This window comes from Adiantum capillus-veneris, chromosome 4, assembly GCF_014529385.1.
Source record: "Adiantum capillus-veneris isolate H3 chromosome 4, ASM1452938v2, whole genome shotgun sequence".
Lineage (NCBI taxonomy): Eukaryota > Viridiplantae > Streptophyta > Polypodiopsida > Polypodiales > Pteridaceae > Adiantum > Adiantum capillus-veneris.
Window position 1 is genome coordinate 69,044,104 of NC_140934.1, and position 19,717 is coordinate 69,063,820.

The window sequence follows — 19,717 nt, forward strand, 5'->3', positions numbered from 1 at the left end:
GGTGTCCTTAAGGTAAAACCCTCTTTTTGAACACCCTGGTTCAGTCAGAATTGTCAAATTTGGTCTCCAGATGCCCCTTGAGACATTATACGCGTATAAAGTCTCTCCTCACAGAATTTCAAGTTTTCTTCACAGAACTCTTGCAAATGCCCTCTTATATGCACAACAGCAATCAGTCATGAAAAAATGTCGACAAGAACCTGTTTATTGCATTTTTAGCCTCAAAATCAACTTTTCAGATATCGTGAATGCAAACAAACACGTCAGCAAATAAGTAATCGTTGAATAGCTCTAGATCAAAATCAGATCCCTTACCTAAAGCTACTCCTACACATCATGTGGGGTTTTGCATTTATGAGTAGAAAAACGCTTCACTGCCACACACAGACTAGTAATCCCTTTTCTCTCCGATACAACTATTCTAAACTAACTAACTATCAATCACAAAAGACCCAGGCGAGACAGACACTCCCTCGAACCTCTCTTTGATCCTTAGTTCCAATCTAAGATACAAGGAAATTTGGCGAACCAAAGGGGCTTTTACCTCATAGGATTAGTCAAAGGTCACCTACTTAGGGCTCTAGTCCCCGGCAGCGATGGTGCAGCTAAAGTTGGTCGGAGCTAAGTGGTGGTCTGTGTCAGGCAGAGGCAGCATGTGAGTGCAGTGCAGAAGGCCAGGGCAGGTACCAAAGACCTAGGCAGTCAAAGGATAGCGGAGGTGTATGCTCAAAGTGGTTTTCTCAGGCCAAAGGTGTGTTGCAAGGAGCCAAGAAGGTTGATGGCCTGCTGTGCCCAAGATGTGGGTTTTATGTGCTAGAATGTGGTGTTCAGTGTGCTCTAGAAGCCGGTCCAGACGGCTCGTCAAACGGAGCCCTGGTGCTCAAGATATTGCGGTTTAAAGTTGAAGTGTGTAGCAGATCCCCGGCGGATAGGGCAACTGGGGACAGGTGTCCCGGGCTGATGTCAGTGTATATGCGTGTAGTGCTCGAATTGTGGAGCCTGCATGTCTTCTCGGAATGCAAATCGGAGCTCTGGATAGCAAGATATGGTCAGGTGAAGATTTTTCGGGGCCGGGCCGGGAAATGTGCCATCTGGCGTCATTTTAGCCTCGCCAAGATTCTTGGTGGAAGGGTGTACCATGTGGAGTTAGCACGAGTTGACTGCACGTCAATCGGATACTCAGTCCGCAAGATACTGCAGGCCAAAGTTGGGAGCTATCCCTTGAGCAATGATTAAAGGTGTTTTTTGGTGTTTTGTCGGCCTTGTTTGGTGGGCCTGGGAGATTCAGAGTGCGGTGAGAACGGGGGGGTTCGAAGTCGGGAACCAGCTCCATCAATTAAACCTTACGGCCTCGAAGTCCGATTACCGGGTGCAAATTGGCAAGCAGATAAGCAATGTAAAAAAATTGGGTTTTATGGAGTGTTTTCAAAAGCTTTATAAGGCTTTGAAGGCCATGGGCCACAGAGTTGCCACGTGGCGGAGAATTAGCCCACATGCGAGGAGAAGGGCCAAACTGCCGCGCTATATAATGTGGGGTGTGAGCTCCCATTGGTATTCAAAGGGGTGTGGAGAGCTTGGACCGCATGGAGCTATGGCGGATGCCCTGTTGTGGGCGCTGCTGTGGCGGCGGTGTCGCGGGGCAGGCGGCGGTTTTGGCCGGTTGGTGATGTTTGAAGCGGGCGCCCGATGACGGCCCTGCTCGCTGGTGGTGCTGCAGGTTGATGATGTGGCATGCCGAGGGGTCTGGAACCGTTTCCCACTATGTAGGCCTCGGGGTCTCCCCTGCCCAAGTTTTTTGAAGGCAATGTGAGTCCTAGGGGCAACGACGGCGCCGTCGTTGCTCCCTAGAGGGCTTGTATGAGAAGTGGAAAGTGTGAAGGCCTCGGGGTGTTGTGTAAATTGGTCCAAATCAAGTTGAACCTCCTAAGGGGGGTGCCACATGTCGGCAAATCATAAAAAATGCTAAAAAACTCAAAAACGAGCCTGTAAAGGGGCCAAAATTTTTTGTAAGGGGGGTCTTGGTCTTGCTGGACTGTGTACTTAAGAGGAGCAAGCAAGAGTGTGAGAAAGAGAGCTCCATGGAATGGTGTAAGGTTTTTTGAAGCTATCAATGGGCAACCCTCTTGGTCTTTGGCTTTGTGTCGTTCCCCCCTTCCCCTTTTCTCTTCCCCGTCTTGTCTGTTGTCAGCCGCGGTACTGGTGAAGCATGTGTACGCCCAGATCGCTGGTGCTTGCAAAGAGAGAGAGAGAGAGAGAGAGAGAGAGAGAGAGAGAGAGAGAGAGAGAGAGAGAGAGAGAGAGAGAGAGAGAGAGAGAGAGAGAGAGAGAGTAAGTGTATGTGCCGAGGAAGACAGAGCCGGTGCAGTGAGGTGTTGGCTCATTTTGCGGCGGTGGATAGCGTGTGTACGCTTGGAAGCTGAGCAGGTGAAGCGAATTAGGTGTAAATTGTCCTTTTGATGGTGTTTTCGAGTGGATTGGGGTGTTGCGTTGACCCTGGGCTATAGAGTGGCATTTCTGCTCGTGCCGGGTGTCGTCCCCATTCCCCCTCTCCATCTTCTGGTGCCCCCACTGAGGAGCACACTGATTGCTCCTATTTGATCGAAAAGAAGCAGTTTTTGCGTTGGAAGTCATGGCAGGTAGAAGCTATGGACCAATTTTCATAGGAGAAGAGAAGCCGTGATGAGTGGATGTCGGATTTCGAGCTATACATGCTATCATTGCGTATGCCAAACGAGGATAGCAAGATGCAGACTTTTCCTTTGGTGATGCGTGGTAGGGCTAAAGCATGGTACGACGCATTGGAAGGTGAGCCGAAGCAAGCATGGCCGGCTCTACGGACAAGGTTTCTTCACGACTTTCGCAAGGAGACTTCCCCAGTCAAAATGGATGCAAAGCTGAAGGCGCTTAAGAAAGATGTAAGTGAAGAGTTCAATTTGTTTTTGGGACATTTTGAAGAGTGTTGGACAGAGTTGGCGGCAGCCATGCAATTGGCCAATGGAGATTACTTCAAGCTAGACAAATTCATGGCGTCTCTGCATCCCAAGGTGAGAAAAAGTTGATTTCGAGAGCCCAGAGAATTATAATGGTGCAGTAGCCATCGCACGGTCGAAGAGCAGAAAGATAAAGAAGAAGATAGAGCAGGGCGTGTCAGGCTACGAGACGATGGCCCCTGTTCAACCGCAGAGCTCGAGAGAGGCTGGACATGAATAAAATCAGGGAATTCGAGGTGTAGCTGTTGTGCCCCAAAATTGGGTGCGCACGGTGCAAGATTTATCTGAGCAGATGCAAGAGTTGCGGCTCAGTGTCATGGATAGAGGACAACCAAGAGGAGCAAGGGGCAGGGCACGGCCACTGCCTGGTAGGTGTTACAATTGTGGAGAAGAAGGGCATTATGCACCTGATTGTCCTCAACCGTAGAGAGAAAGAGGAGGTATGTACCCGATTTTTGGTAGAGGTCGAAGTCAAGGGCAATACAATGGTCCAAGAGAGCAAGCGGTGGAGAATCCTGTGCAGCCAGCTCACCAAAACGGAGGTGAGGTTCCAAGAGTGAACATCATAGGGGTAGACAAGCAGGATGTCAAAGTTTTAGCCAATAAGAGGGCAAGAGTTGAGAGGGAAACAGAGGTAGAACGGGAAACAAGAGCTCGCAAGGGTAAAGAGAAGGTGTACGAAGGTAGAGAGCAGCCTGAGCCTAGCAAAAGAAGGAGGCGTCGCAAGATCAAACAAGCGGATTTCCAGCTAGGACGAGGCTATCCCGAGTACAATCTGGTGAGTGATGTTCAAAATCAAAAGGCAAATATTACATTTGGTCAGTTGTTGGCTTTAAATCCAAAGTTAAGAAGGCAGTGGTCCACGAGTGTTAGCACCAGGCTGCCAAGAGCTAAGGGAAATGTCCAAGCAGTGCAAAATATGGCTTTGAGAGTGGCTAGCCCCACTGATGTTCTTCCGTTGGTGGATGCGATTATAGAGAAGAGGATGCAGGTACAAGCCTACATAGACGCTAGAGCACAGGTTTGTGTCATGACAGAAGCAGCCATGAAAGAGACAGGAGTCAAGGCAGTAGTCAGGTCAAATGTGCGCATGAGGATGGCTAACCATACTAAAGCCAGGTGTCTGGGTGTGGCGCAGGATGTGAAGGTCAAGGTGATGGGCATAGAGTGCCTGATTGACGTCTTTGTGATGAAAGCAGGGGATAATGCTTACCCTATCATTTTGGGTAGGCCATGGTTGTTGGCAATAGGTGCAAAGCAGGATTGGGAAAGCAAAGTATTCAATTTGCCTGACAAAGAGAAAGGCAGACAAATTGTGCTTGATTTGAAGACCAAGGAGAGCAGTTCTCGTCCCATGGCAGTTAAGGATGAGACTTGCAAATACAACCACAAAATCTACGCACTTCACAAGCTTTCACATATACCTTGGATGTCTACCCAAGGCACACTATTCAAACTATTAAGCAACTTAGCTTCACAGCTTAAGCCAAGAAAGAGAAGGGAAAGCCAACACATTGCATGTTAAAGCTGATGAGTATGTAATTCAAGTTCATACAAACAACATTTTCTAAGTTTGCAGCACACTATACAAATAACATATAAAACCATGAATGCAAACCACTATACAAATAACATGTAAACCCCGACAACATATCAACCCAGGAAATCCGTAAACCTAGACTTATTTGATAGCCGATAATGTAAACCCGGTACACATGTCAACCCAGGCAATCCATAAACCCAGACTTAATTTAACCTGTGAACATGTAACGTGGATAACATGTCAACCCAAAAAATTTGTAACACAAACTTGATTTAACCACCTAGCATAAGCCGAGGAGAGAATGAGAATTTCACATTCCATGTTAGAGCTGATAAGTATGTGAAACAAAGTCATACAAACGACATAGTCACTCAAAACAATCTCAAGCAAGGATGCTTGCAGGTGAAGATAAAATCTCTTGCACCTCATCCTCGTCACTACTAACATCTTGGGCGCCATCCTGCTCACTTACACTCTCACTGTCCCCTTTGCCACTTCCACCGCTATCATCCTCATCATTAGTCCCATCATCCTCACCGTCATCACTGCCACCACTTATGTCACCCCCACCATCGTCATCACCGCCACCACTTATGTCACTCCCACCACTTATGTCATCACCGCCACCACTTATGTCACCCCCACCATCGTCATCACCGCCACCACTTATGTCACTCCCACCAATTATGTCATCACCGCCACCACTTATGTCACTCCCACCATCGTCATCATCGACATCGGGATCATCATCCCCACTCCCATCCTGGTTAGAATCGTCATCCTCATCTCCATCGTCATAACTCCCTCCGCTACTCCCCCTGCTGCTTTCATCCTCGTCACTACGAACAATCAAGGTCCCCACTTTGATCTGGTGCTGCAATAAAACAGATTAATTTAAACTCAGACATAGCATAAACCCGGGCACTTACAAAAACATAAACCCGATTAAAACAGTAAAGTTGGCTTCTATGACCATAGAACTTACTCTAGATTCATAGCCTTGCTCCACATGACTCTTGATCTCCTTTTTCATTGCCTCTTCCCTTTGATCGATCGTTTTCATGTGGTTGGCCACAAACTGCATGATAAAAGTATCTTTCTTCATGGCCGTTTGAGCGTTGCGCGGAAGAACGTCCCAAGTGAGGGCTACCCTATTCTTTGCTCTCTCCTCAATCCTCTTGCGATTTACTGCAAACTTTCGATTCACATCCTTAAAGCGCTGTTGGGCCCGTACCTGATCTCGTATACTTGACTTGGGCACGTTGTTGTTGACACTCCCTCGAGGCCGCCCTCCGAGCCTTTGAGGAATGAAGACATCCAGCCCATGTACTTTCTTTAAGTGTTGAATCATCCGTGATCGCTTCTCCATGAGAGTGTTCCGACTTGCACATGGTGGTTCAGCCCGACAAATCCTCACCAACTTACCCCCATTGATAACCTCAACATAAGGCGTCTACATCCAATACAATACAAAAGGCAAAGCAAGTCAGTGACAGATAAACCCAAGCAATAAAAAATACTAGACAGAGAGAGAGAGAGAGTTGCACACCATGCTGTGACAAATAAACCCCGGCAATAAGAATACTAGACAGAGAGAGTTGCACACCATGCCGTGACAAATAAACCCGGGCAATAAGAATACTAGATAGAGAGAGAGAGTTGCACACCATGCCGTGACAGATAAACCCGGGCAATAAGAATACTATAGAGAGAGAGAGAGAGAGTTACACACCATGCTGTGTGACAGATAAACCTAGGGACTTCTTACCACAGTTGTGGAGGTAGTACAGCTTGCCCCTGATTGTTTTGCTCTCTTTACTTGAAGCTTGGGCCGCTTAGAAGAGCCGACAAGAGCAAGAGCCTTATCCGCCGGCCCTTCATCCTCTTGCCCCTTCTCCACATGCTTTTTAGCCTTATTCTTCACACCATCCCTCTTTAGAGCAATCTTAACCTCCGGCACCTTCTCCAACTGCCCCTTTGCCCGTGTGCCCTTTCACCTTGACCTAACCATTTTATCAAAGAAGAGGAAAACCATAAGATAAAAAGACACAATTCATTGGCTTCTTGCACAACACTTGAGTGGCTTACCTCATCAACAACAAGTTTCCCCTCGATGACCTCACGGACTTCCACCTCTTTCATCCTCTTCAACCTCTTCACATTTTGTTGCTTGGGGACCGCCGTACCTTCTTTCTCTTTCACATCGGCCTTGGCCTTTCTCTTGTTCACCTATGACAAAGCACTCAGACATAAACCCGGGTGCAAGGACCAAAAACACTTGCAAGGCACACTTTCATTGCAATAGTCTGCCTAGGGCCGTTTGTTGCATACATGTGTCTTGGGTGGCTCGGAGCCTGCTGTGCCACTCAACTTCTTTGCTTGACCACTCTTTTGAACCTTCAAGGGACTTGATCCTTCAAGCACAATCATATCCTGCACACATTGACACCCGTGAACACCTTACAGCCGACACAATTTTTTTAAAAAATTCACAATACCCGGACACTGACAGATAAACCCGGGCACAATCCTACATGTTTAGTTTGTTGGTCCTCCTTTGGAGCCCCTGGTTGGGTGCCCGCTGTGCCGCTCACCTTCTTTGACTGGCCGCTTTTTTGAGCCTTCAACGTGCCTGATCCTTTAACCAGATTCAAACCCTGCACATGTTAAACACCTAGGAGCACTTAACAGCTAGCGATACTCGGGCACTGACAGATAAACCCAGGCAACTCGGGCACTGACAGATAAACCCAGGAATTTCTCTTACATGTTTTGTTGGTTGGGCCTCCATTGAGGCCTTTGGGGCCGGGGCCTTCTTCAAACTAGCATCTTGGCATGGCTCCTGAGGTACATCCGATGACAGTGGAGCATCTTGAAGGGCAGGCGTTGCCATCTTCAGACCCTGCACTCCTTAAAACCATACAATAATCGGACAGACAGATAAACTCGGACATTTACATATATAGTCTTACCTGTTTTTCCTCCTTTGGGACCTTTGGGGCCTTCTTCAAAGTAGCACCTTGGCCTTGCTCTCGAGGTACATCCGCCGACAAAGGAGCATCTTGGCCCTCAGACATTGCAATCTTCAAAGGCGTTGCAATCTTCAAACCCTGCACATGTTAAACACCTGTGAACACTTAACAACAAGCACAAATTTCCCTTAAACCACACAAATCTTCGGGGAATGACAGATAAACCCGGGCATCTACAAAAAAAGTCCTACCTGTTTTGTTGGTTGGATCTCCTTTGTGGCCTTTGGGGCCGGGGCCTTCTTCAAACTAGCATCTTGGCATGGCTCCTGAGGTACATCTGATGACAGATGAGCATCTTGACCCTGCACAAATCTTACGTGTTTTGTTGGTTGGGCCTCCTTTGGGGCCTTCTTCAAAACAGAGCCTTGGCCTTGCTCTCGAGGTACATCCGCCAACAAAGGAGCATCTTGGCCCGGTGGCATTGCAATCTTCCAAAGCGTTGCAATCTTTGGGGCCTTTGGAGCCTTCTTTGAAGAAACACCTTGGCACGGCTCTCGAGGTACATCCGTCGACAGAGGAGCATCAATCTTCAAAGGCGTTGCCCTCTTCAAACCCTGCACATGTGAACACTTAACAATAGGCACAAATTTCCCTTAAACCACACAAATCTTCTGGCAATGAAAGATAAACCTAGGCATCTACAGCAAGAGTCCTACTTGTTTTGTTGGTTGGATCTCCTTTGGGGCCTTTGGAGCTTTCTTTGAAGCAGCACCTTGGCATGCCTCTCGAGGTATATCCGCCGACGTTAGAGGAGCATCTTGGCCCTGAGGCGTTGCAATCTTCAAACCCTGCACACGTTGGAACAAGTAAACCCAAACCTCCACAGATAAACCCGGACATTCACAGGTAAACCCGGGAACTATCTTACTTGTTCTGGCTGTTGGGCCTTTAAAGCCCCCTTCTTCCCTTCCTTGGTCACAGCAGTAGGCTTGCACGACTCCAGTTCTACAACCGCCAATGGAGGAACATCGTCATTGTTTGGTCCTTTCCCCGCTTTGTTCTTCCTTTCCCCGGTCACAGCAGCAGTCTTGACGGGCGAAGGCTCCGGAACAACATCGGGCTCAAACACTGCAAGAAGGAGCTTCCCCCCCCCCCACCTCTTTGACCTCCTCAACCAGCGTTGGCCCCACCGTCAACCACGTGGCTCTCATTGCAAGCAGCTTTTTGGCTCCCCTCCCAGCCCTTCCAGCAGACTTCTTTGGCGGAGGTGTAGAGTAGGCGCCCCTCATTCCCTCCCTCCCTCCCTTCTTCGCCTTGCCCACCATCTCTGCGCAATCCTGGACAAAGCTCTCCCTTTCCCGTGATGCCCTTGAAACCCCCTGGAAAGACCTGCGCGATGCCCTGAAACACCCCCTCAAACCCCAAAACACAGTCGGCAATGTTGAACGCTGATCTTGAAAGCTGTACTACCGCGCAAAGTGGAAGCCTCCAGGGCGATGCCACGGATGACCAACAAGCTCCCCTCACCTGCCTGAGGTGAGGTGAGGTGACACACCCCACTTCAAAATCATGGTGGGGATCCCGTCGGATTTCCCCCTCCCCGTCATAATTAATGCCGACGTGGATTTCCGTCACCATGTCACCCCCACCCGGTGGCCACGTCACCCGCCCGGCGCCACGTCGTCCCGCCATTCGTCACTCGGGTTTACCTCCTACCCCGAGCGCCCCCCCGCCACGCGGACGATCCAGATTGTCTCGCCGACCGCGCCTCAGTTCCGTGCCGTCAATCCCATGAACGAGCTTCTTAAATTCACATGTGTATATAGTCCTGAGGATGCACGCCGGAGCAACGTACTTTCGCCATTGGGGGGGGGGGGGGGGGGGGCTGCCCATTTCTCATCTACCATAGACAATAGGACAGACAACCAAATGCTGGTATGATCATACGGAGAATCAAGACAATCAAATAAATCCTTAGCCCTATAATGCCAATTCGATTTTGTAGTGTTTCCTACTGACGTCCTACTATCTCTCAACCTAGCTACATTAATTAAATACAGTTTAGGTGAGCATTGATGGCTTCTTTCTCTCTCTCTCAACTCCATGGATTTGAGAGGTTGTTTCTGAGCGAGAGCACCTCCAATCCTTGCATCAAATTGTGACGATGGAAATGCGACACTGTGCCGAGGAAAAGATCAGGACTTCGTACAAGATCGAGAATACCCTTACGTTGTCTCTTTAAAGCTCCATATATAAAGCAGGGCATTCAATCATGACTCTGTCACCTTTCTGAGCAAGCACAGAAATGTTGGAAAGGCTTGTTAAAAGCTTTCCTCCGACTTCATTTTGTTGGTTCCTAGACATTGCTAGATCAGTTCCTCCTTTCCCTTTGAACTTGCCAGATGAGGCATAATTCAGTTGTTTCCTTCCTCCCTGGCTTCCAGTAAAAGATTTAAAGCTATTACACGCAACTAATGACTGTGTTCAACTGAGAACAACTTCATTCAAGAGCTGTTTTGTGTTAGTTGCAACAGAACTTCTACAGTGAGGAACCGGTTGGAAATTAGCTTCATGCTCAGAACATTTCAACATGGCATCCTATGGGCAGGGATGTGCGGATATTCCTCCCACCATGTGCGGACTTCTGGGCTCCGCATTGCCGAGATCTTAACATGAAGGCTGCCTCCTTCCATGCGAAGATAGATCATGTGAAGATAGGGAGCATGTCCGCATCGGCTTGCCACCACCATATGTTGACATAGGCAACCTGCACCGCTTGTAAGAGCATGGAGAAAGCTTGATAGGTGAAGAATAAGCAGACTCACAGACGAGTCCCTATGACCCAAAATATCGCGGTTCTTTGCAGTGTCGAAAGAACTATGCCTTTCACAGCTCTCCGTTGCTGCAACGTACGCTGATGAGAGCAAGGAAACGCCACTTGGGTGACTCTGCAATGGTGGCAAGCATTCCTGTGGGTGGAAAATTGCCGTCGCCATGTGTGTGTGTGTGTGTGTGTGTGTGTGTGTGTGTGTGTGTGTGTGTGTGTGAGAGAGAGAGAGAGAGAGAGAGAGAGAAGTGTGAAGCGGAATGTGCCTCACATTTCATGAGAGAACACAGAAGTAGGGTACACAGATGGAGAAGCTCTCTTCTGCATGCATGCGTGTGTGTGTGTGTGTGTGTGTGTGTGTGTGTGTGCGCGCGCGCGCGCGCAAAACAAGTGATAAAATCACAAGGCCTGCCTTAACATGAAACAAATGAAGAATTTGAAAGCGAAACAAAAAACTTTAAGCTTGTGAAATAGCACTGACATTACACATTAGAGTATTGGCTATATAGGAGGAGAGAAGATTGTGAGGTTGAGTGTTTCTATGATTATAAGAAGAGTAAATGTGTCGTTACACATTAGAATATTGACTATTAGGAGAAGGAGATGAAGAGAGTTAGAGCTTGAGTGTTTCTATGATTATAAGAGTAAATGTCTCACTTTCAGCAAGGGTAGGCTGAGTAAAGACAAGTGATGATAAATGAGGTGTATTAGTATCAAGGAGAGAGAAAGAAAAAAGCACTCTATTTTTTCCTTTCAAGATTGTACATTTTTCAAGATATTTGAGTTGTGTCATTATAAATAAGTTAGTAGGAATAATAATCATTCATGGATATATTTTATTCAAAATAATTTAATTTTAATCATAAAAAAGGTGAAAAAAATCATCCAAAAAAGAGTGGAAATTTTCAAAAATCATTGTAAAAATTTTGGAATATTATACTCCTACTTTTCAGCACCACTTTGTTTAAAAAGTAAAACTTACATTAGTAAACTCCAACATTAAAGTATAATGACAAGTCAGAGTTCTGTTTTTACCACTAATCCACAAATAACCAACCAGGTGACACGAAGCAAGGACAATGAATAAAATTAAGTTTCACATCATATAAACTCATCCATAAAACCTCCTGCAAAGTTTCAAACATTAGTAGAGTTCGCCATAGCATTAATTAAAAAAAAACAATCTTTTGATCCTTGGCAAAGGATTTAAATTCCACTCCCATTAAAAATTCAAATTTTTCAATCATATAAGCTCAGAAAACAAAACCAAAAAATGGACATGAATCCATAATAGGTATGTATTACTCATCAGAGCTTACACTGAATTCCATATCGCCCAATATCTAAAGCTTTTTCAATCTTCTCTCTTTTCATCTAAGGCATCTAAAGAAGTTCAGGAAACAAATGAAACATCATCCCAATTCTCCCTTGGACACAAGAAACCAAAGCATAGCAAAAAGCTTTATTTTTTTTATTGCCTTCACCAGCAAAACAAATACCGTTGTAGGCACACAAGAAAAAACTTGGCACACAACCAATCGCTTATATCTAACCCGACCCTATTCCACATCAACAAAATATGCAACATAAAGTCCTTTTGCTGCTCATTCTCAGCATATGCGACAAGTCCTAGAATGAAAGCAACAGTTTATATGGGGTGTGGGAGCAAGAAAGATCTTGGAGTCACTACTGCCAAAGATACTCCTCACCATCACCGGCAGAAATGCACCACAAGATCCCGCCTGAGCTCAGCACATACCAACATCGAATGGTTGTCTTCAATCCCTGAACCAGACTACAAACATCAGCCTACAAATTAGTTTCAATAACCTAATGTGCATTCCAATAATATGCAAATGTTATTCAAGCAAATGAAATGGAGAAGTGTTCTTCACTTTCATTGCAAAACAATGCACCACCACGATCAAAGTACTACTTAGTTAACATGCCAAAGCACAAGAGATGAGCAAGAACAAAAATAGCATCGTATACAACATTCACATCATCCACACTGATCTAAATATATGGAAATAATCACAATGTCTCCAAGATAACATTCTCATGCTGCATAAACAAAAAATATTGCCAACTTGACCCTCAATGAGAAGGTTCAATGCCACATCCTACTGTACACACCAATAATCAAACAAATGGGACGAAGGACTAATACCCTGCTATACATAACTGCTCCATGAGTTTGTAGTGTAAGGTTTGCTATATAATATTAATAATGTATAAGGAAATGGGTGTGAAAGACATGGGAGAGCTTCTTCTTCTTTCCACTTAAGAGTACCTGGTAGTGAAAGGATTGCCATCAGAATCGACATCCTTTTCCTCCATTTCCAACGATGAGCAAACTGACAGCGACTCAAAAGAATTATGAGTATTTCACCGACCTTAAGACCCTAGGAATGGAAAGCTTTTCAACTTAGCACAAAAAAAATGTCCCACACACAACCGGCTCACAGCCAAGACCACACCATCTGAGAGGCCAGCACTCAACAGAGCAAAGCACATGGCCAAAAAGTTCCACCATGCAATCTCCAAACAAGGCTGCACAGATTGAGAGAAATTACACTAATTAGCTTGCTTTGAGTTCAAACGAGCTGTATAATCACGAAACTTTAACTGGGCAGTATGAAGGAAATACCCAACCTGCAGGATGTGGAGCCCTATCGCAATGCTTCATGACTTAAGCCTCGCTGTGTCGAGGCTAGGTGCAGATGACGAGATCACCTTGCGCAAGCTGATGATAGAGCGGGGGGTAGGAGGGGGAGGTTTTCTTCAAGCTGTAATGTACTGCCTTGACATCGAGGTGATCTCTCTCCTGCAAGAGATGCAACGCTCCTCCTTCCAACAAGTTGGCCTCCCTTGGCCCTGCACACCACCACCTTGCACACAGCCGAGATCTCTCTCTCTCTCTCTCTCTCTCTCTCTCTCTCTCTCTCTCTCTCTCTCTCTCTCTCTCTCTCTCTCTCTCTCTCTCTCTCTCTGCCCTGCCATGGGTGACTCACGGGCTCCCTCTCTCTCAGCCCCGCCATGGGTGGGTGACTCACGAGATTACTCAACAGCTCCTATGTAGTCCCCAAGGACGGCGCCCTTCCTGTCCAGCCGCGGCCTCCAGTCGACCACCTCATAGAACATCAGCTCGCAACCGTCCCCTTCATGGAGGATATGAAGAACATCACGGGCTCCCTACACACAACCGAGATCTCTCTCTCTCTCTCTCTCTCTCTCTCTCTCTCTCTCTCTCTCTCAGCCCCACCATGGGTGACTCACGGGCTCCCTCAGTAGCTCCTATGTAGTCCCCCCACGGGCAACGCCCTAACCTCTACGTGATGAGTTCAAAGATTGAAAGTAGAAATTATGAGTGGTTTTGTGTAGCCTTTGAAATGGAGAGTGGGTGTAGTATCTTGTGTAGATTTCGTATAAAGAATTGAAGGGAGAGCAAGTAGGATGAAAAATTATGAAAAATGTGAGTTACACACTAAATATGCATTGACATATTCCAAATTGTTGCTATATCAAATTATTTATAGCATCCTTGAAAAGTTTGCATGGCAAGATATTGTTGAAGGTTTCTAAATACGCAATCAAAATGTCCAAAATAATATTTATGCGTAGTACATAGAGATGCAAGCTTTCTACATCCTAAAGTGCAGCCTACGACATGCTCTACCACGGTATCGAACCACCCATGGTCCACGATGTAAGACACATCAACGAATCACTAGGGGGATAGACCCCAAAACAAAAATGCGTAGGGACTAACTACCATGGGTTAGACTTTGAGAAAACACAACATTCATTGGGAGGACTCTTCCTAGCTCTGCAATGGTGATACGTGCTCTGAATCCTCTCTGGATGGAAACTTGGACGTAGCAGAGCAAACTTAGATCATATGAGGCCTCAAAAAATCCCACCAGCAAGAAATGTGGATAATTTTGTAATCTATATCCAATAAAAAATCTATTAGTATAAACAAAATAGAGACAAAATAAAACATGATTACTTTACTACATCAACATTGTTACCTTACTACATCCTAAACCTCGGGTAGATAAATAACCTTCATGGCTCTGATAGGACCCCTCCATAGTAGTGGATCTAAAACATAGTTGGTGATTGTTAGTTTCAAATTCTAGAGAGAGAGAGAGAGAGAGAGAGATAATAGAATCTTTTACCTTGGATGTGCCGAGGCCACCTTCCTAGCGTGTAGGTCACGGAGGCCTTAGGATCTATCTTTATTCATTAAAAAAAAGTAAATGAAAGTCAAAGATTGGTGCTATGTATTTTGAGGAGAGAGAGAGAGAGAGAGAGAGAGAGAGAGAGAAAACACATATCAATTATGGAGATCCCCTATCATATCACTATATAAGGCCTCAAAATGTAATATCCAAAGAAGACACCTCTTGAAATTCATGAGCAAATTGGTAGACCATAAATGTAGGTTTACAAATCTTATAAATGAGATGGGTGAACTTATAAATTATATGTACAAAGCTACTGCGTAATTCAAATCTTGGAAGGTTGAATGGGTCTTTACACTTGCATTTCATTTCATAATGAAGTCAATTGCATCACTTCCTTGTAGAGAATGTTAGAAGTGTATGTCCTTTGGTTCCCCCTTTCCTCACACTTGTGGGGTGACCATCACCAACCACACCCTTGATGGCAGAAGACGATCTCAAGCGAGACATTGCCACATACAATTGACCATGGGTGAAAACAGGTGTTGGCAGATACAATCCAAGCACTCCCAATGTTTGGCCTTGCGCCTTGTTGATTGTCATCCCAAAAGCACATCTCAAGGGAAATTGTCGACGTTTCAACTCAAAATGGAGGCCTTCTCTAGCTCCCATGAGAAAATCAATCCTTGGGATGAACACGACATTTTTTGCATGTGACCCTGTAATGATTTCTGCTTCAATCACTTTGCTGTGGAATTGCTTACAAATCAAGCGTGTCCCATTAGAAAGACCACTTCTTGGATCCAAATTGCGGAGAAACATAATTGGGCATTTTGTTTCAAATGAAAAACATGCGGTGGAAAACCTCCTCCAAGATCTAAACTATTTAAGAACTCAATTGTGAATAAAATGCTATCACAATCTGATTTACACACTAAGTTTGCATTGACATATTCCTTATATGTACCAAGAAATTTTTGCAATACCAAATTGTTTATAGCATCCACATCATTGTTGCGAGGTGCTAAGATTGCCCTGTCCTTGAAAAAGGTTGCATGGAAAGAGAGTGTTTCAAGGTCTCCATATATGCAATCAATAAGTCCTTGCAAAATATTTTGTGGTAGCACCATGCAGGTTGGCAAAGCTACATTACCATGTACCTCCCCATCCCAAACATTGCCATTGCCAATATCAAGTGTCCACTGCACAAATACTGTTTCTCTAACATTATTGCAACAATTGACCACTCGCATGTTCTCTGTTAGACGCATAATTTCTGTACAACACCAAATGTATGAGAGGCACAAAGATGCATCAACAATGTCTGCCCTTCCTCCTCTATGTACAACAGGCAAGATCTGTCTAAAATCACCACCAAGGAGAAAAAACTTTTCGCCAAACAACATGTTATTATGCATGACATCTCTTAGTGTCTTGTCAAGAGCCTCAAAAGCATGTCTATGAGTCATGGGAGATTCATCCCATATGATCAATGAAGCCATTCGCAACAACGCAGCAAGCTGGCTATTTACTTTAATATTGAATGTCGAGTCATAAGTTATATCAATAGGGATCTTAAATCTAGAGTGTGTGGTCCTTCCATTGTCGAGAAGTTTTGCCGCAATACCAGACGATGCGCATGCCAAAGTAACTTTGCTCTCTCCACATATACGAGAGAGCAAGGAATTATAAAGATAGGTCTTTCCTGTTCCACTTGACCCATCCAAGAAGAACACAATCCTGTCAATGGCTTGTAAAACCCAATTCTAAGCTTCCCTTTGTCCAACATTCAAAGATGATTCCATTCGAGCAGACATACCTCTTTGTCCCTCTTCATTATACATCAACTCTTCAGCAAGAACTCCATGATCACTCATAACTTGCAATGTGCGATCCACTTGGGGCATTCCAGAGTAATCTGAGAGCCTCTTTCCATACTGTTGAAGCATTGTCTCTAAGTTTGACAATGCTTGGTTTTGTGCCATGCGTTCACAGACACTAAGATTGGTTGTGCAAGTCCTCATGTGATATACATGTTCCTCGAAAAGCTCCTTACAGAAGTGATTCCATAATGCACCAAGACATATCGGCTCACAAAAAACCAAAATGACTACAAATAGTAGCCGTAATTGTTTTCCTATTTGTTGAAATGAAGCTTCTTCTAAACAAAGAAACCATTCATCATCAACTTGCAATAATCCCCGTGCCCTACATGCTTCTTTAAACGTTTCATATACTTGTCCATTGAAGGTTCGAATAGCCTCAAAAGACCTACATCCTTTACACTTGTTGAGTAACATGCGCAAATAGTACAACTCTCCAACAGTGGGAACGATGTTGTACATTCTTCCAATCACGTCTCCTTTCTGTCTTGGATTCCATGTTCTACTTGCTAACTTCCAAACCCACTTTGTTGGGAAGTCTATGTACAACAAATCATTGGCCTCTGGATATCTTTGATTTGCAACAAACCACTCAGTGAGCGTAGTCTTTCTGTTGGCCTCACTCTCCACCAGACTCTGTATAGTTGCTTTGTCATTAAAGAATACTTGATTTTGATGAGGTAAATGAACATGGGGGCGTTGTATGTCAGGTTTCTCTTGATGCAATTCAAACCCAAATATCCGCCAGATAGCCTCAAATGATGATACATATCGTGCATTAAGATAGTTTGTAGCTTCATCTAAAATCCCTTCAGTGTCTTGTAGAGCAATAGTTACCCTGTCATGTCCCTTATACACATACTTGTAGAGATATTTCACAGTAGATATAGTTGAGCAAACCTCCACATTGATATGCGCACTGTACCTTATTGAAAAAAATGGATTGTATGGAACAATCCATTCATTATTCATTTGCACATTCTTATAAACAGTGCGATTTCCATCATCCCTCCTCATGTATGTTGGGTATCCTTCCCTATCCACAGTAGTCGATCCATTGAAGCCTCGAGGGTATTTAAACCTGCACTTTCCCACTACCATACATGGAGCATTTTTATTCAAGTTTCCACATGGACCATGTACATTACACCAACTGATAATGTCACACAATTGTGGAAACATCACCTTATTAGGAAGATCGGCACACACCATCTTATCATGATGGGATGTCTCTGTTGGTTTGTGCTCGGGAGAAATTATCAATAGAATGTGGGCATAAGGAAGCCTCTCTTTTGGAACTCAATCATAGAAATGTGTCCAATCACCTCACCAAAAATCTCCCCCTTAATCAGCAAGCCCATCAAATCCTTGAATTTATGATAGAAAACACGTGCAGTAAGGTCAAGCCGATCGTTGGAGATTTGTCCAGGAAATAATGCGTCCTCTATCTCCTTCCATCCAGGATTGCATGTGAATGTTATGAAGAGATCATGCTTCCCTCTTTTGCATACAATTTCCATGGCATCCTGATAGAGTTGGTGCATATAGCTTGGACTACCAACATATGTTGAAGGCAATACCACCCTCCTGGCAACATTAGCACCCAATATGGGTTCTCTGTCACCCCTTGTTCCATCTCTTGCTCTGATCATGTCAGCCAAACCTTGATACACCTCACTGCGTAGATCACTTTGATGATTGCGAACCAATAAAAGCCTCAACTCCTCCATACAACTGTATGCATCAACAATATATTGTTGCAATAGCCTACCACCACGTAGAAGACATTGTGTCATGTCATCCCTGATTTGCAATCTATGTAGAAATCCATTGTAGAAATATACCTTGTATTCCTTCCCCCTTGCTCTCTGTTTTCTCGTGGCCTGTCTAATGCCTGTATGTAGGGATTCCAACCTTCTTCACCACTTGGAAATCGAAACACATATAAGAGAGGTATGTACGACCTGTGGCAATTTGAGATTCTTTTTAGACCACCACCAGAAAGATTCAACACAATATCACGATGGCCAATGTTTCTCTCATCACCTTGACTAGGCATGATTGCAGCAACTTCCGCACCTATTGGAGCAAGGTACTGCCAACCATTTGTACGTTTCTCAGTGATGACCATCCTTATGTCAGGAATATTGGAAGTTTGAACCATTGATGCAAACTGCCTGAAAGCATGAACGTAAGGATTTACGCGATGCATCATTGATTGCACAATTTTCAAAACATCTGGCTTGAGTTTAAAAACATGGTGCATCCTATTTTTCAACTCATTCTTAGTGTAAAAAAAATACAATTGAGCAAAGCGAGGGATTTGATCTGGCTGTTCTTCAGGCATCAGTGGACCAATTTTATGATAGATAGATCCATGCACTTTGAAGGTATAGATTCCTTTTCTTTGATAGAGAGATTCATCTATATGAGCTCCTAAAGAAGAAAATTCCAACACACTATTGTATGCTCTAATATGTTTTAGGAATTCTTGCTTTTAATATTACCTCCGTGCATTAATTCTCTTAATTCTAAAGGAGGTTCACATAATGGTGGCAAAGAAACACTCCCTGATTTGCAACAACTTTTCCCCAAAAATGTGCGAATGGTCTTTGCTTCTAACTTCCAAACAAAAGCACCACAAAGGGAACATGAAAAATCCAAGCTGCCTATGTTGTGAAGTGTAGACTTTTTGTGAAAATGTGACAACATAGAGTTATGCATCAAGGGTGTGTTTTCAGGATATATGTAGGTGATGGATAGGCAATGCTTTCAACTTTGGAGTAATCTCCCTCTCTAGAGACAACTATGGGCTCCCCATGAACATCTCCATTATTGGCTTCCAAATTGCTTCTCAATTCAATCTCCTCTCAATTTTGCAGAAGCATTGGATCAATATCTACATCCGTTCCAGCCCTTCCCTGAGAGAAATTATTGCATTGATCCACATTTATCAACTATTGGCAATCTTCCAAGCGAGCTACATTAATCCCCCCTAGAGAACGTCAAACTCTCTCTCTTGCTGCCTCACATCGCGTAGCTCGAGAGGCTTGACAGATCCTACTACGTCTTGCATGTCCAGGAGACAACACCTTTGGACCAATAGCCATCTGTCCCAAAATGAACTCTTATAAGTAACCTTCAATGTGGATAATTAAGGAGAGAGTGGATCTTCTCTCTATCTCCATCTCTAACATTTCATGTACGAAAACTATGAGAGAGAGAGAGAGAGAGAGAGAGATGTATTTATACCTATACACCTTAAAAGGAGTGAGATTACAAAGGAGGAGGAGCTTGTGCACCAAATTAGCA

General features: G+C 44.6%; 1 protein-coding gene and 3 pseudogenes across 1 annotated transcript; all 4 read right to left on the bottom strand.

Annotated features, from left to right (window-relative positions):
* Positions 1-4,915: 4,915 nt before the first annotated feature.
* Positions 4,916-9,076, bottom strand: LOC147459358 (uncharacterized; annotated as a pseudogene).
* Positions 9,077-9,274: 198 nt separating this feature from the next.
* On the bottom strand, positions 9,275-10,501 carry LOC147459359 (uncharacterized; annotated as a pseudogene).
* A 2,005-nt stretch (positions 10,502-12,506) lies between these two features.
* Positions 12,507-17,422, bottom strand: LOC147459360 (uncharacterized; annotated as a pseudogene).
* A 242-nt stretch (positions 17,423-17,664) lies between these two features.
* LOC147459361 (uncharacterized) lies at positions 17,665-18,752 on the bottom strand. Its single transcript, XM_086511586.1, has 2 exons — positions 18,250-18,752; positions 17,665-18,208 (listed from the first exon to the last, which is right to left on the bottom strand). The coding sequence occupies exons 1-2, from the start codon at positions 18,750-18,752 to the stop codon at positions 17,665-17,667; spliced, it is 1,047 nt and encodes a 348-aa protein (XP_086367712.1).
* Positions 18,753-19,717: the final 965 nt, after the last annotated feature.

Bases quoted from the DNA above. Each gene is read 5' to 3' on its own strand.
- LOC147459361 (XM_086511586.1), bottom strand. From the start codon at position 18,752: ATGCCTGAAGAACAGCCAGATCAAATCCCTCGCTTTGCTCAATTGTAT. The intron at 18,209-18,249 runs GTATATTTCTAC...ATTGCAAATCAG, and splicing joins CAAGGGGGAAGGAATACAAG to GGATGACATGACACAATGTC.